Below are 16,814 nucleotides of genomic sequence, written 5' to 3' on the forward strand. Positions count from 1 at the left end.
ACTACACAACTTTTAGGTAGTAGATTGCTAATTCATACTGTAACGGATCACCTGGCACCCCGACTGGGTACCTCCGTTAAAGGATGCTCCCAGGGCCGGTGCAAGGATTTTTGCCGCCCTAGGCAAAAAAAATTTTGCCGCCCCCCCATATGTCCAGCCCACCATGTGACCAAGATTCAGTATCGGCGATGGGCGGGTGGATCGTGACGTAGGTGCGCACGCGCGCCTTTACGGACCAGGAAGTGGGGCAACGAAGCGAGGGAGGCAGCGAGGACGCCAGGCAGAACGGAGCGGAAAAATTTGAAGGCAGCGAAACAGATTCTGCTATGCGGCTGAGCAGCTGAAGGTCTTTTTTTTTTTTTAAAGCTGCATCAAAGCTGCTACAAGTTGCCACAAAGCTGCTACAAGAAGCGACAACCCTCAGCACTGAAAACCTCTAATCAGTGGGACACGAGCAGGAGAAGCGGCTGAACAGCTGCTATAAAGCAGTTATAAAGATACAAGCCGATTCACAGAGGTATTCATTTGATATCTACCATGTGACATCACAATGCCCCGCCCATATGCTCTGCCATATGGGCCAACACCAGTCTTCACAAAGTGTCTTATCTGAAAAGACAGTGTGTTTACATTAAAAAGCCTACAGGCACAGGCTATAGACACCAGAACCACTACATTATGCTGTAGTGCTTCTGGTGACTATAGTATCCATTTAATGTGAGGTAAATTAGAGATTAGTGCCACTAATAATATATTGGATTGCCTACTTACCACCAGATGAGGACAAGAGGCTGATGATGGGCTCAGTCTGGCTCCACAGGTCTGGTGTAGAAGAGGCTCTCTGGAGACTGTTTTTAACAGTGCTCACAACAATTAACGAACAGGAAGCAGCTCCATTTTTTAGGGCCCCTTACACAGCTCAAGGTCTGGGCCCCCAGGGGGCATACGCCTACAATGCCCACCCATAAATCCACCTACATGGCCCATCCATGAGTTGGGGATGTTTTACGTGTGCAATTTGTGTAAGGGATGTAGTGTGTGTTTGCGTGTAAGGAATGCATTGTATGTTTCTGGGTGTGTGTGTGTGTGTGTGTGTGTGTGTGTGTGTAAGGGGTGCAAGGTTTGTTTCTGTGTATGTAATTGAATGCAGTGTGTGTCTGTAAGGGGTGCATTAATTATGTAAGAGAACGTAAGGGATGCATTGTGTGTTTCGGGTGTGTCTGTGTGTGAGTAGGAATGCATTGTATGTTTCTGTGTGTGTGGGGGGGGATGCATTGTGTATGTGTGTAGTGTAAAAGAGGGTTTGTGGGGTAGGATAGGGACTGGGAGGGGAACAGCTCTTTCTTTTTTTTTAAAAAAAAATTCATAGTGCTCTCCCCTCAATTATTGATTTCCCCTTCCCTTCTGTCCCTCCGTGTTCTCCCCTTCTGTCACTTAGTGCTCTCTCTTGGCCACCTGTCCCTCTGCAGTCCCCCTTGGTGGTCTTCACTCCCCCCTTAGTGGTCCTCCCTCTCCCAAACTCCTTAGTAGACCTTCCCCTACTCCCCCCACCCCCTTTGTGGTAATAACCCTCCTCCCCTCTCCTTAGTAGTCCTCCCTCCTTACCCCCCTTTGGTGGTCCTTCCCCCCTTAGTGGTCCTTATCCCCCCTCCCTCCCTCCCCTAGTGGTCCTTATCCCCCCTCCCTCCCTCCCCTAGTGGTCCTTATCCCCCCTCCCTCCCTCCCCTAGTGGTCCTTATCCCCCCTCTCTCCCTCCCCTAGTGGTCCTTATCCCCCCTCCCTCCCTCCCCTAGTGGTCCTTATCCCCCCTCCCTCCCTCCCCTAGTGGTCCTTATCCCCCCTCCCTCCCATAGTGGTCCTTATCCCCCCCCTCCCTCCCATAGTGGTCCTTATCCCCCCTCCCTCCCATAGTGGTCCTTATCCCCCCCCTCCCTCCCATAGTGGTCCCTATCCCTCCCTTCCCTCCCATAGTGGTCCTTATCCCCCCCTCCCTCCCATAGTGGTCCTTATCCCCCCCTCCCTCCCATAGTGGTCCTTATCCCCCCCTTCCCTCTCATAGTGGTCCTTATCCCCCCCTTCCCTCCCATAGTGGTCCTTATCCCCCCCTTCCATCCCATAGTGGTCCTTATCCCCCCTTTCCCTCCCATAGTGGTCCTTATCCCCTCCCTCCCATAGTGGTCCTTATCCCCCCCTCCCTCCCATAGTGGTCCTTATCCCCCCCTCCCTCCCTTAGTGGTCCTTATACCCCGCCCCTCCCTTAGTGGTCCTTATACCCCCCCTCCCTTAGTGGTCCTTATACCCCCCCTCCCTTAGTGGTCCTTATACCCCCCCCCTCCCTTAGTGGTCCTTATACCCCCCCCTCCCTTAGTGGTCCTTATAACCCCCCCTCCCTTAGTGGTCCTTATAACCCCCCCCCCTTAGTGGTCCTTATAACCCCCCCCCTTAGTGGTCCTTATAACCCCCCCCCTTAGTGGTCCTTATAACCCCCCCCCCCTTAGTGGTCCTTATAACCCCCCCCCTTAGTGGTCCTTATAACCCCCCCCCCCTTAGTGGTCCTTATAACCCCCCCTTAGTGGTCCTTATAACCCCCCCTCCTGCCCATGTAGCGTGGCCGGGCGGCGCGGAACGCGGGACAGGAACCTCTGTTTCCTGTACCGGCCGCCGGCGGAATGACCGGAAATGTTCACCGAGTGAGCACTTCCTGTCATTCCGCCGGCGGCCGGGTACAGGAAACAGAGGTTCCTGCCCCGCGTTCCGCGCCGCCCGGCCACGCTACATGGAGAGACCAGCAGGAGGGAGCGCTCTGCGCTTCGCTCCTGCCGGTCACAAACCCGGCCGCCCTCCATGCAGCAGTGCTGCGCCGCCTGGGGCTTGTTAAAGCGCTCAGGCGGCGCAGCGGGGACAGGGATCCGGCGCCCCCTGGTAAGTTGCGCCCTAGGCGGCTGCCTAGGTCGCCTTACAGGTGGCGCCGGCCCTGGATGCTCCTAGCGATCCTGAGGGCTCCAAGCACTCCAGCCGACACCATAACCACTGTGGACTTCTTCAGAGAGCAGGACAGGAATAAGCTCTTACAAGAGCTTAGTAGTGATTCAGCAAGGGAGTGTGACAAGCATAGCAATCCCTTGTAGCAGATTCCCCCAATAAGAGGCGGCACTCCAAAATGAGGATGAAGTAGAACTGACTGTACTGGCACATACAGCCTCTTTTATTCACATTCATAGTACTGCCCACAGGGTTTTGAAGAACAACCAATCAACACATTACAACACAGCTAACACTCCCATTCATTACATCAGAAATCCTCCCCTCTGCCTGTGATACAATTATCTCAAGACAATAGACTAACTTAATTATCACAGGCAAAAAAATACAGTATTATAAAACATATCACAAGGACCCCAAAACATGCAATAACCCCATAAAAAATATGGGGTATACCACATAGCCAAAATTCACCCATATCCATTCAGTAGTACCGGCGAGATGGCACAGTGTAGAAAAGTCAAACCGGTGTCTGAGTTAAAATGGCCGCCATCCATTGTTCTCACCATGTGCCTCTGATACATGAAATGGGGGCAACCCAGTAACTCCACAGTTTGTCTGGTAGTCTATCCAGCCGAACCAACAGATGAAATACACGGGGAACAGTGCAACAAACGAAGGGAATCATAAGAAATATGGACAATAGTCATATTTGTGCACAATCTCCAGTTTTGTCACAGGGCACAAATAGGGCCATAGTCAGAAGGTAGGAGGCGGGCAAGCAGCCCCCTCCAAGAACACGTGGCGAGGTCTGTTCCGCCACACATACAAAACCCCACTTACCAGGGATCGCATCTTTAGCATAAATACAGGATTTCTGGAAAATCCTACACATTTCCACGCAACAAAAGATAATCCAGATCCTATCAGCATAAGGCACAGCTTGTGGGAAATGGCAGAACATGGTAGTGGAAGTATCAACAATTGTCTCATTTTTTGATTTTCTATATGAAATGTTCATAAAGATTCTGCCTTTATGAGAAAAACTGAAAATTCGCTCTTTAAAAAATCATTCACATTTGTATCTGACTGCAAGTTTGCTAAATTAGAGTTAAAAATGTTTAATTGTGCACTTCTAGTCAAGACCATAAGTTCATTTAGCTCACATTTAGCATGCTATCCCACTCAATAGTTGTAATACTTACTCAAATAACTAGCTAAACACACACTAATTATCAATACTAACACGAATACAAACACATATCAACTCACAAGGTAATTGCAGTAGAAATTGAAAATCTATAAATAAATGCCTTGGGTATTTACCTAATAACCTATCCAAGCTCTTCCCCTGCCTCCCACCAGGCAACATGCTTAACTACCTCCTACTCTGGTATATCTGATTGTTCATTCCCAGTTGCAGGTACCAATGTTCCTGCAAATAAGATCCTGTGAGGATATTTATGGGGTGAAAAATAAATTTATCAAAATAATTTAATCATTTTTATTATTTTTATCATTTTTATTGATTTAAAGCGAAGAGTTACCCACTATTTTAACTCTTATAGACCCTGGAGTTTGTTTTATCAGATAATTTGTATTTCACACAATCACAAACTATTATAAAAATATAATTTACTGTGGCAAATAATAATAATATGTAACGTGTGACAATAATCTGTGAATATTTAGGTATAACATAAGTATACAATATGGCAACAGTTCTGATACAATTAGGGATCGACCGATATTGATTTTTTTGGAGCACATAATCTATGAACGTTAAGTCCGATAGCCGATAACGATATTCTGTACATTTATTGTTTTGAAAAAATAAACTATTTCTACACAAATCTACTGTTAACTGAACATGTTTATTTATTTTTTTGCATATCTTTTTTTTTTTTATTAAGGTAAATGCACAAAATATACATGCCAGTCAGAATTTTTTATATTTTCAAGAATGTGTGTGTGTGTAGTGGATGCAGTGTATGTTTGCCTAGTGGATGCAGTGTATGTTTGCCTAGTGGATGCAGTGTATGTTTGCCTAGTGGATGCAGTGTATGTTTGCCTAGTGGATGCAGTGTGTTTGCCTAGTGGATGCAGTGTGTTTGCCTAGTGGATGCAGTGTGTTTGCCTAGTGGATGCAGTGTGTTTGTCTAGTGGATGCAGTGTGTTTGTCTAGTGGATGCAGTGTGTTTGTCTAGTGGATGCAGTGTGTTTGTCTAGTGGATGCAGTGTGTTTGTCTAGTGGATGCAGTGTGTTTGTCTAGTGGATGCAGTGTGTTTGTCTAGTGGATGCAGTGTGTTTGTCTAGTGGATGCAGTGTGTTTGTCTAGTGGATGCAGTGTGTTTGTCTAGTGGATGCAGTGTGTTTGTCTAGTGGATGCAGTGTGTTTGTCTAGTGGATGCAGTGTGTTTGTCTAGTGGATGCAGTGTGTTTGTCTAGTGGATGCAGTGTGTTTGTCTAGTGGATGCAGTGTGTTTGTCTAGTGGATGCAGTGTGTTTGTCTAGTGGATGCAGTGTGTTTGTCTAGTGGATGCAGTGTGTTTGTCTAGTGGATGCAGTGTGTTTGTCTAGTGGATGCAGTGTGTTTGTCTAGTGGATGCAGTGTGTTTGTCTAGTGGATGCAGTGTGTTTGTCTAGTGGATGCAGTGTGTTTGTCTAGTGGATGCAGTGTGTTTGTCTAGTGGATGCAGTGTGTGTGCATAGTGAATGCAGTGTGTGCGCATAGTGAATGCAGTGTGTGCGCATAGTGAATGCAGTGTGTGTAGTGTGCGCATAGTGAATGCAGTGTGTGTAGTGTGCGCATAGTGAATGCAGTGTGTGTAGTGTGCGCATAGTGAATGCAGTGTGTGTAGTGTGCGCATAGTGAATGCAGTGTGTGTAGTGTGCGCATAGTGAATGCAGTGTGTGTAGTGTGCGCATAGTGAATGCAGTGTGTGCAGTGTGCGCATAGTGAATGCAGTGTGTGCATAGTGAATGCAGTGTTTGCAGTGTTTGCGCAGTGTGTGCATAGTGAATGCAGTGTTTGCGCAGTGTGTGCATAGTGAATGCAGTGTTTGCGCAGTGTGTGCATAGTGAATGCAGTGTTTGCGCAGTGTGTGCATAGTGAATGCAGTGTTTGCGCAGTGTGTGCATAGTGAATGCAGTGTTTGCGCAGTGTGTGCATAGTGAATGCAGTGTTTGCGCAGTGCGCGCGCGCAGTGTTTGCATAGTGAATGCAGTGCGCGCGCGCAGTGTGTGCATAGTGAATGCAGTGCGCGCGCGCAGTGTGTGCATAGTGAATGCAGTGCGCGCGCGCAGTGTGTGCATAGTGAATGCAGTGCGCGCGCGCAGTGTGTGCATAGTGAATGCAGTGCGCGCGCGCAGTGTGTGCATAGTGAATGCAGTGCGCGCGCGCAGTGTGTGCATAGTGAATGCAGTGCGCGCGCGCAGTGTGTGCATGGTGAATGCAGTGCGCGCGCGCAGTGTGTGCATGGTGAATGCAGTGCGCGCGCGCAGTGTGTGCATGGTGAATGCAGTGCGCGCGCGCAGTGTGTGCATGGTGAATGCAGTGCGCGCGCGCAGTGTGTGCATGGTGAATGCAGTGCGCGCGCAGTGTGTGCATGGTGAATGCAGTGCGCGCGCGCAGTGTGTGCATGGTGAATGCAGTGCGCGCGCGCAGTGTGTGCATGGTGAATGCAGTGCGCGCGCGCAGTGTGTGCATGGTGAATGCAGTGCGCGCGCGCAGTGTGTGCATGGTGAATGCAGTGCGCGCGCGCAGTGTGTGCATGGTGAATGCAGTGCGCGCGCGCAGTGTGTGCATGGTGAATGCAGTGCGCGCGCGCAGTGTGTGCATGGTGAATGCAGTGCGCGCGCGCAGTGTGTGCATGGTGAATGCAGTGCGCGCGCGCAGTGTGTGCATGGTGAATGCAGTGCGCGCGCGCAGTGTGTGCATGGTGAATGCAGTGCGCGCGCAGTGTGTGCATAGTAAATGCATTGCGCGCGCAGTGTGTGCATAGTAAATGCATTGCGCGCGCAGTGTGTGCATAGTAAATGCAGTGCGCGCGCGCAGTGTGTGCACAGTGAATGCAGTGCGCGCGCAGTGTGTGCACAGTGAATGCAGTGCGCGCGCAGTGTGTGCACAGTGAATGCAGTGTGCGCGCAGTGTGTGCATAGTGAATGCAGTGTGTGTGTAGTGTGTGCATAGTGAATGCAGTGTGTGTGTAGTGTGGGCATAGTGAATGCAGTGTGTTTGTGTAGTGTGTATATAATGAATGCAGAGTGTGTGTGTTTGTGTAGTGTGTATATAATGAATGCAGAGTGTGTGTGTTTGTGTAGTGTGTATATAATGAATGCAGAGTGTGTGTGTGTGTGTGTGTAGTGTGTATATAATGAATGCAGAGTGTGTGTGTTTGTGTAGTGTGTATATAATGAATGCAGAGTGTGTGTGTGTAGTGTGTATATAATGAATGCAGAGTGTGTGTGTGTGTGTAGTGTGTATATAATGAATGCAGAGTGTGTGTGTGTGTAGTGTGTATATAATGAATGCAGAGTGTGTGTGTGTAGTGTGTATATAATGAATGCAGAGTGTGTGTGTTTGTGTAGTGTGTATATAATGAATGCAGTGTGTGTAGTGTGTGCATAGTGAATGCAGAGTGTGTGTGCATAGTGAATGCAGAGTGTGTGTATATAATGAATGCAGAGTGTGTTTGTGTAGTGAGTATATAATGAATGCAGTGTATGTAATGTGTGTAAAATGGGGGGCGTCGGGGTGAGGGGGAAGTTATTTTTTTATACAATTTTTTAAAAATTACATTTTTTAAAAAAATTTTCCCGTATTCCCTGGTGGTCCAGTGGCATGGACTCTGCATAGGGGGCCCAGCAACACTTAATTCCCTTCCCAGCAGCTCCCCTGTCTAACTCCTGTGGCCTGCGTGCCATGCGGAGCATTGGCCCTGAAGGCCGCCGGACTCGCAAGATTCTGACACGGGAGCTGATAATCGGTCGATTCCTAGACACAATTAGATATTTCAGTAGCAACATATTCACATAGATGCAAATTTCAACAAGAATTACTACAGAACACTTTCTTTGAAATTAGCTAGACATTCCTTTAGACGGAACACATCCCAGCATCACACAACTGTTTTTCACTCACTGCTGGCTACAATTCTCAAAGGAAGAATACCATTAATATTGCAGCTAAGAGAGACAATATTTCTCACACAAATAAGTTAATTAACTATTTATCCCATCCAGTAACCAAAGAATAATGCTACCAGATTTGAAATTTCAGATTATTAACTTTCCTGATTAAAGATTAATTATCCCTAAATTCAGATAAGTCAATATCTCTGGATAATAGCTTGATATGCTGAACTTGGCAAATTATCAGTAAATATATTGCTAATTTATTCCACCTGCAGTAATGGAATGTATAACCATATATTTCCTAAGCTAATTAGGATTCCTAATTTAGAAATCTGATCAGCGTTTATCCAGGTATATTTCTGCTTTCAGTAAAATTAAATAAAACCAGCATATTTACCAGCTTTCTTGGCAGAAATTCTTTATGCCTGGAGATATATTCAGTGAATGGTGTAAGCAAGTATGAGTAAAGAATTGTGAAAATAGAAAAGTTATCAGAGTTCTGATTATTACACATTCTTATAGTTTCAGTTGTAAAAGAATGTTAATGTTTTTCAAAGTTGCAGAATTAGTTGGAAAAGATATAGCAAGTTAGGGGTGTCCAGCTTTTGGTGGGTGATCAAAGACCAAAGACCTCTTTTCTCCTTGCTTCAGATCTCAGACTTAACCCAACTTCGGCTAGCCTCAGTTTTTAAAGGAAAAGCTTCTCTAAACTTTGTTTACGTCACTAATTTAAAGTGACCAATAGAGTCAGGTGGGCGTATCTTTTCTACAGGTTATAATCTAGACTTTGGTCAACAGATGGCGATGTAACACCAAAAGAGATTCTCATCAGGAATTCCAACTACCATTTTTTTAAAAAGGGCTTAATTGAATTTCGTGATGCGTTTGACATCATAAGTCATATCTTTATGGATACCCATTCATTAGAGACCTGTCATTCTTCAAAAGATTTTGGTTCTTTTTCGCAGACAGCCAGCCTCCTCTTTGGGCCATAAAGTATCTTTTGACACGTATCTGTCCTATGTTTCACCTTCTCTTATACAATGGAACCTTATAATATCCATTATATTTAAAAAGTAAAATTAATTACTTTTAGTATGATCTCTTCTTGTGTGTCTGGTGGTGGCCGCATTGATGGGGCCCAACGGGTGGCCAACGCTGCTAGGGCCACCTGATGGCAATGTATTTCCAGGGGGCCCGGTCAGCGCTGCGGCGATTTAACAGTGTGACCTGACCCCCCCGTGATGACATTACAGATGTGAGGAAGTGACAGCCAGGGTCACCTACTCCCAGCAATCAGAGAGAGACACGCGGGAGGAAGGAGAGAAGGGAGTCAGAGTGGGAACATCAAGCTGAGCCACTGGCCCTCAGGGAAAGCCACCCTATTGCAATTAAAAGGTAGGAAACAGGAGGGTAACTAAAACATTTTGTATGTGTGTCTGTTTGTATGTATGTGTGTGTGTCTCTGTCTGTGTGTCTGTATGTATGTGTGTGTATATGTCTGCATGTGTATCTGTTTGTCTGCAAGTGTGTGTGTAGGGGAAGGGGAACGTATGGGAGGGTAGACGTATGAAGGGAGGGTGGGGGTAGACATATGGGGGGCCCAGGGCATTTTTTGCAGCAGGAACCCGAGGTTACACCTCTGCCTGAAAATACTAAAGCACATACAGCTATACATAATTCGTACCGCTAGTACAGAGCTGCATGGAAACAGGTGTGTTCAATACAGTGGGCTCCTCCACACCATATTAAATACTTTTCTCAGAGCAATAAAAAGCAAAATATCCTGATCTAGCATAGGCTCAGTTTGCATACAACTTTAAGTCCTGGTTCGACCTGTTTGTATATGACATCATGAGTGTGAGAGGAAGAGAGGTGTCCAGAATCTAGCTAAAAACCATCAGAAAATTGAATTCAGGCTGATGAGGTATGTTCGACCCCTATAATATTTCTAAAGTTGGTATTTGAGGTCATGTGGTAATACAAAAGATATAGAGGGGAAATACTAGATCCATTACCTGCTCCAGTTTCCTTCTCCTCTTCATCAATACTATTTTTGATACCATCATATTCTTCATCTATGTTTTGGTTCCCACGGATTTGAGACAAGACTCTTCTAGCCTTTTGTGTTTGGCCTTTTTGAATTAGCCAGCGTGGACTTTCTGGAAGGAAAAGAAAACCAAGAAACTGGAGTATGGCAGGAACAGCAGACAGTCCAAACATATACCTGTAAGAAAAACAAAAAGATAGAAAAAAAACTGTATAACTGTATAATATTTTAATTGCTCCTGTATGCCATTATTTTGAGTAAAGTAACATATTCTATTCATTTTCAGACTAACTTGTTCAAAATGATGTTTATTATGTTGGTAATAAAAGTAGAATGCATTTTGTCAGTGGTTCTCAAACCAGTCCTCATTGCCCATCAACAGTCAAGGAATTGTCAGTTATCTCCACTGGAATAAAAAGAGGAAATACATAAATCCTGGATTGTTGGTTGGCCATGAGGCCTGGTTAGAAAACAACTGCATTATGTGTTGCATTTTGATTGGTATTCACATATTTGAATAAATGGATAAGTGGATCATCTTCCAACAAATATTAGAAAGGTACATTTCTCAGTATGTACCATTGGGAAATAAATATAAAAGAAACAAATTAAATCCAATGTGGCTTAGTAGAGAAGTAAAACAAGAGATTAAAAATAAGAAAAGGGCATTTAAAGCATTTAAATCGGCCAAATCAGATGCATCTTATAAAAAATATAAGGAAGCAAATAATGCGTGCAAAAAGGCAATTAGACTTGCTAAACTTCAAAATGAAAAAATGATATCTAAAGAGAGCAAAACCAACCCCAAAGCATTTCTTAAGTACATAAATTCTAAAAAAAACAAAAATGAAAGTATAGGCACACTAAAAACTGAAACGGGGGTGTTAGTAAAATTTCAAGCTGGACAGAGGTGGCAAGTGGTGTCCCTCAGGGGTCTGTTCTGTGACCCCTTCTATTTAACATTTTTATAAATGATCTTGAAGACAGCATTGAAAGTCATGTTTCAGTGTTTGCAGATGACACAAAACTCTGTAAAATAATACAATGTGAGCAAGATATTACTTTGATGCAGAGGGATTTAGATAGACTGGAGGACTGGGCACTCAAATGGCAGATGAAATTTAATGTTGAAAAATGCAAAGTGATGCACTTCAGCGTAAAGAATACACAAGCAATGTATACCCTCAATGAAAGTGAATTAGGGATAACAACACACGAAAAGGACTTGGGAATTGTTATAGACAACAAACTATGCAACAATGTGCATTGTCAATCAGCAGTGGCCAAGGCCAGTAAGGTATTGTCAAGCATGTAAAAGGGCATTCATTCTCGGGACGAGAATATAATTTTGCCTCTTTATAAATCACTGGTAAGACCACATGAATATGTTGTGCAATTTTGGACACCTGTTCTAAAGGAGGATATTATGGCACGAGAAAAAGTGCAGAGGCGGGCTACAAAATTAATAAAAGGAATGGAACGTATCAGCTATGAAGAAAGGTTAACAAATTTAAACCTATTTAGTTTAGAAAAACATCGCCTTAGAGGGGATATGATAACATAATACAAATATATTCTGAGCCAATAGAAACCATTGTGTGGAAATCTATTCACAAACTGGACTTTACGTAGGACACGAGGTAATGCGTTTAGACTGGAAGAAAGAAGATTTCGTCTAAGGCAAAGGAAAGGTTTTTTTATTGTAAGAACAATAAGGATGTGGAATTCTCTGCCTGAAGAAGTGGTTTTATCAGAGTCCATACAGATGTTCAAACAGCTACTAGATGCATACTTGCAAAAACAGAATATTCAAGGAAATAATATTTCAATGTAGGGTAATAACTGCTTGATCCAAGGATAAATCTGACTGCCATACTGAGGTCAAGAAGGATTTTTTTTTTCCTAGCTTGTTGCAAATTTGTGCTTCAAACTGGGTTCAATTACTACAAAGTTTTAAGAAATTTTACATAACTAATAAAATGTTCACACATTTCAATCAAGTTAACCCCTTAAAGACGGAGGCAATTGTACAAATTCTAATCAAAACCTGGAATGTTCACTAGAAGTCTGTTCAAATATAATTACATTTTTCATATTAAGTGCACCCAAATCTATTTTATATAATTTTCTTCAGGAGAAACAGGGCTTTTATTCCACATCAAATATTTATATATGAAACAATTTAATATAAATACAATTTAAAACATTTTGAGAAATTAAGAAATTTTAAGTTATGTATGGCATTTTAACTGTGAAGGTCATAATACTGTTTGCCTTTACTTTCGTGTTTCCCGAACGCATTCAACATTAGTCTTTCTTTTCACAGTTCGCAGCAACATTCGCATAAGCCATTTTTTACCCCATGTTTTATTCTCTGGCTCTGCCCACAACTGTTTTAACTCTGAGTTGGGGTTTAGTTATAGTGGCGGCCGGATGGCTTTTGTGTTTTCTTACTACAATTGCCATTTTTTCACTACTGTGAGTATTTTTGAAAGGGTTAAAAATGAAGTACGTGACTACTGTAAATGGACAAGACTATATTATTAGAAATAGCAATTGTTAAATGTTAGCTTAAAAGTAAAACATAGAGAACGTTACCTGCGCACTGGCCTAAATCCCCATGTACATTTAAACAAAATGGAGGCTCTTTAGTTTTATTCCAATGGCCATTTGAATGTATAAGCTCACCTGCCACGTCAAGGCAAGTCTCAATAGGCGAGTTCCTACACTAGCCATTAGATATGCTGATAAACTTTGCTTGTATCAGACAAAGTGTAAACATCTCTAATGGGTCTCATTAGAGAGGTTTACATTTTTTCTGATACCAGCAAAGTTTATTGTATGTGTAGAAGCCCTATAAAGGGTTAAATGTGAAAGGGTTTATAAAATACCCCTTCCTGTCTCACTGGAGATTCTTGGCTGATATCAGCATATCTAATGGCTAGGGTAGGAACTCACCTATTGAGGCTTGCCTTGACGTGGCTAGACTTTGGAAAAGGGCAAAAGCCCAACTGGACTCTGAGGTCAGTGATATTGAGGAGCAGTTTTCTGAGACCTATATGGACGATTCTGAGGATCTTTCAGATCCCAATAATGAAACTACTTATGGAGAAAGGAGGTTAATCCCATGCAGGATACACTTCCCGTTAAACCTACAAAGATTGAGGTAGATCATGAGGCCTCAGGGGACACAGATAGGATGATCTAGAATTAGATCACGCCACCTTAAGTTGTTGGACCCAGAGAGTGATCTGTTTATTTGGCAATGCCAACACTGCGGTTGCCGCAGTATGCCGCAAATCGATCTTGCTCAAGATTGAGCCCAAACTTGAAAATATGGCTCTGAACAAGCCAGGCACACAGGCAAAAGGTTTTCTGTTTAGTGACAACTTTGTAAAATAATTGGGCTCCTTTGTCCACAGATTTACTGCCTTAGATAAAGTGCAATCCAACAAGCGCAAGGCATTTAACCCTCGATATTTTGCTGGGACCGGAAGATCCAGGAGCCGTCTTGACAGAACCAAGGCTCCTATACTGGCTAAGCCAGTTTCTTCGAACAATGCACTACACCAACCTTCTTCCCACAACATGCTCGACCCTGGGTTGCTTGTGGCCCAACAGGTGCTCCTTCACAACCACGACCTTAAGGTAAGTCTTCACAATCTCCATTCTTCCCAATTGGTAGTGGGGAACAGGCCCACACAATGAATCAAATTTCTTGGTCTTATTGTAGATTCTACCCTTCAAACCCTACACCTTCCGGTGGCAAAACTGGACAATATCAGGAAGAAAATCAAACTAACATTAACAACCTTTCAACTCTCTCTCAAACAACTGCTGAAAAAAGTGGGCCTTTTAGCTGCATCTATAGAGGCCATTTTTCCTCTTCACAATTGAGCCCTACAACAATTATAAGCTTCTTATCTCAAGGGTGTTACATCATACACAGATATGGTAACAATGGCCTCAGAAGCTGTGATGGACCGCCTGCCCCCCCGACTAGATACCTTCGTCAATCGCTGCTTCCTAGTACTTGCAAGCACCATAAGCACTGCACCAGAAAACCATAACCACCATAAACCCCACAAACCTCAGCAGCTTGGTTGAGGTCTCGCTATCCTCCACCCACCCTCGACCAAAGACCAGGATCCAGCTTCTAGTGGGTTGACCTCTCCTAGTCCAGAGAGCGAAGCACGCTGCTCTTTTAGGAGCAAGTGATGTGATCCAAGGGAGTATGGTGATTATAGCAATCCCCAGAGTGTGAATATAGCTCTCCAATCCGCCAAACATGAGCTTAGACTTCATGATGGGTAAAACAAGTCTCTTTAATGGTAGCCACAACTGGCCTTTTTTGACAGTCCCCATGCAAGGGGCACTACCCGTGGACCTTAGAGTAGACTACAGTAAAAACATATGCACAATTACATTGGCTCTCAGGTCCAGGACAAGCCCATACAAAATAGGTCAATCCCTCCCCTATGCGTGGGAGATAATTGAGTTAAGCACTGCATTAAACTCAATTATCTCCAGGAACATATAGCGGTGGACCTAAGGAAAGAAGTCAAACTATTTTTAAATGTTTTGACTACTTACAAAATGGTATGGGAGGCGCCAGTACACTCCTTACACCACAACTACTACAGCATGCTTTAATAGCTATGGTGCTTGGAATATTATTTTAAATGAGTAGGATGGTAGGCAGGAAGAGCTGAGCAGTGGAAAAAGAAAATTCTCAGGGAAGACTATGGAGAGGGAATTCTAACAAAGATGGAGGGAGGAGAAATATCTGAGCTGTTGCTTGAGATCTATGTGTGGACATAAAGGAGAGTAACATATATACCATTCACCATCTATCCTCCACACAAGTCTTTTGAAAGATTAAAGGAAATGTAAATGTGCAATGTGGAAGCAGGTAAAGGATGCCATGAAAAGTTGAGGAGTCCCAAGTGATCTATACAGTCCATCAAGAAGATGTGGTCAGATTGCAAGAAACTATTGGAGCATTAGAGATGATAAATCGTTAGCACAGTGAAAAGATAAGGAAATTTACAACTATATTCCAAAATGGCATAATGTGAAATTATATTCAATTCAACTATTTCGAATAAGTTAGTTTGGGCTGATGAGTATGCAGAGCGTTGCAGTCCATTTTTCACACAGCTTAATGTATCGCAATGTATTAACCACTAAAAATTGACTATTTTAATAGATATCAGCATTGGCATGCAAGATTCTGCAGTTTCTTAACTTTCATTTTTATTAAAGAAACAAAATCGAATTTAGAGACCTTTAATGTGGTATGTAATGGCCCACATACATGCAAGATCCAAATTGTTCTATTGATATTGCAAAAGACTAGCATTAACAAGCTTTTCATATCATTTTAAAAGCATCATATTTTTCCTTTTTTACATTAGCTTTCATCTTTTGAAAATTTTCTGAAACCTTTTCAAGCTATGCAAAGAAACAAAGTAAAGATGCATTTTTGAATGGCACATTAACAGAGAAAGATTTCATTCAGTATTGAAACACACCATATGTACATAAATATTTTGTGCCCTCTTTACTTTATGTCTAGGTTTTAAAATTAGTTTCACAGTAATTAAACGCACAGCAATGTAGCTCAAAACAATACATTTGTTTAGTAATTAGGCTACATAAATCACATATATGTTTACTGACAAATTAATATCTACCTGTGCATGGTCGAAATTTAGAAAATGCATAACAGATGGGATAAGGCACATTTGAGCAGCACAGACACAAACCATAGCACAGATAGGGAGTACGGGAAAGTAAATGAGAATGTCTACAGAACTTACCTGAGAAACCTAATGTCTGTGGATGCAAAAACATTGAAATTATAACAATTTGTCAAATGTTTTGGCAAATGAGGATTAAAAGACAACCTTACAAGCCTTATGATGAAAGGCTCATGTGGCAGGCACCAGTCTGGTAGAGTGACTGGTTGCCAAGAAATAAGCATGCCTGCCTTTTAAGGCAAAAGGTCATGGTAATAGCCAACGCATTTGGAGGAAAACAAATGGGGAATCCCATTTCCTGAAGAATGTAGTATTTTTCATAATGAGAGCCACCATCAAAACCAAGCTTCTTCTTGTTTTTGACTAAAACAAAAAACGAGAGAAAGAGCTAGAAGATAGGACGAACTGTCCTCATGGAAAATTCAGAGTAGTATAGATACAGGCTAAAAATGTCAGATGCCTTCCAATGCTCATGGGAGCTTGTCAAACAGAAGTAAAATGGCAAAGATTTAAAGGGACACTATGGCCACCAAAATAACTTTAGCTTAATGAAGCAGTTTTAGTGTATAGACCATGCCTATGAACTTTCACTGCATAATTCATTGCCATTTACATAGAAACATAGAATGTGACGGCAGATCAGAACCATTCGGCCAATCTAGTCTGCCCAATTTTTTTTAAATACTTTCATTAGTCCCTGGCCTAATCTTATAGTTAGGATAGACTTATGCCTATCCCACGCATGCTTAAACTCCTTTACTGTGTTAACCTCTACCACTTCAGCTGGAAGGCTATTCCATGCATCCACTACCCTCTCAGTAAAGTAATACTTCCTGATATTTTAAAATCTTTGCCCCTCTAATTTAAGACTATGGTCTCTTGT

General features: G+C 43.1%; 1 protein-coding gene across 1 annotated transcript in view; it reads right to left on the reverse strand.

The window, feature by feature from the left end:
* The window catches only part of SLC2A13 (solute carrier family 2 member 13), a 282,474-nt gene that overhangs the window by 193,513 nt on the left and 72,147 nt on the right, over positions 1–16,814 (reverse strand). The window contains exon 3 of the mRNA XM_063448079.1: positions 10,138–10,346. Within this exon, the coding sequence (XP_063304149.1) occupies positions 10,138–10,346 (209 nt within the window). The remainder of the gene's footprint in view (positions 1–10,137; positions 10,347–16,814) is intronic.

The sequence above is a fragment of the Pelobates fuscus genome, chromosome 3, assembly GCF_036172605.1.
Source record: "Pelobates fuscus isolate aPelFus1 chromosome 3, aPelFus1.pri, whole genome shotgun sequence".
NCBI classification, from domain to species: Eukaryota; Metazoa; Chordata; class Amphibia; order Anura; family Pelobatidae; genus Pelobates; species Pelobates fuscus.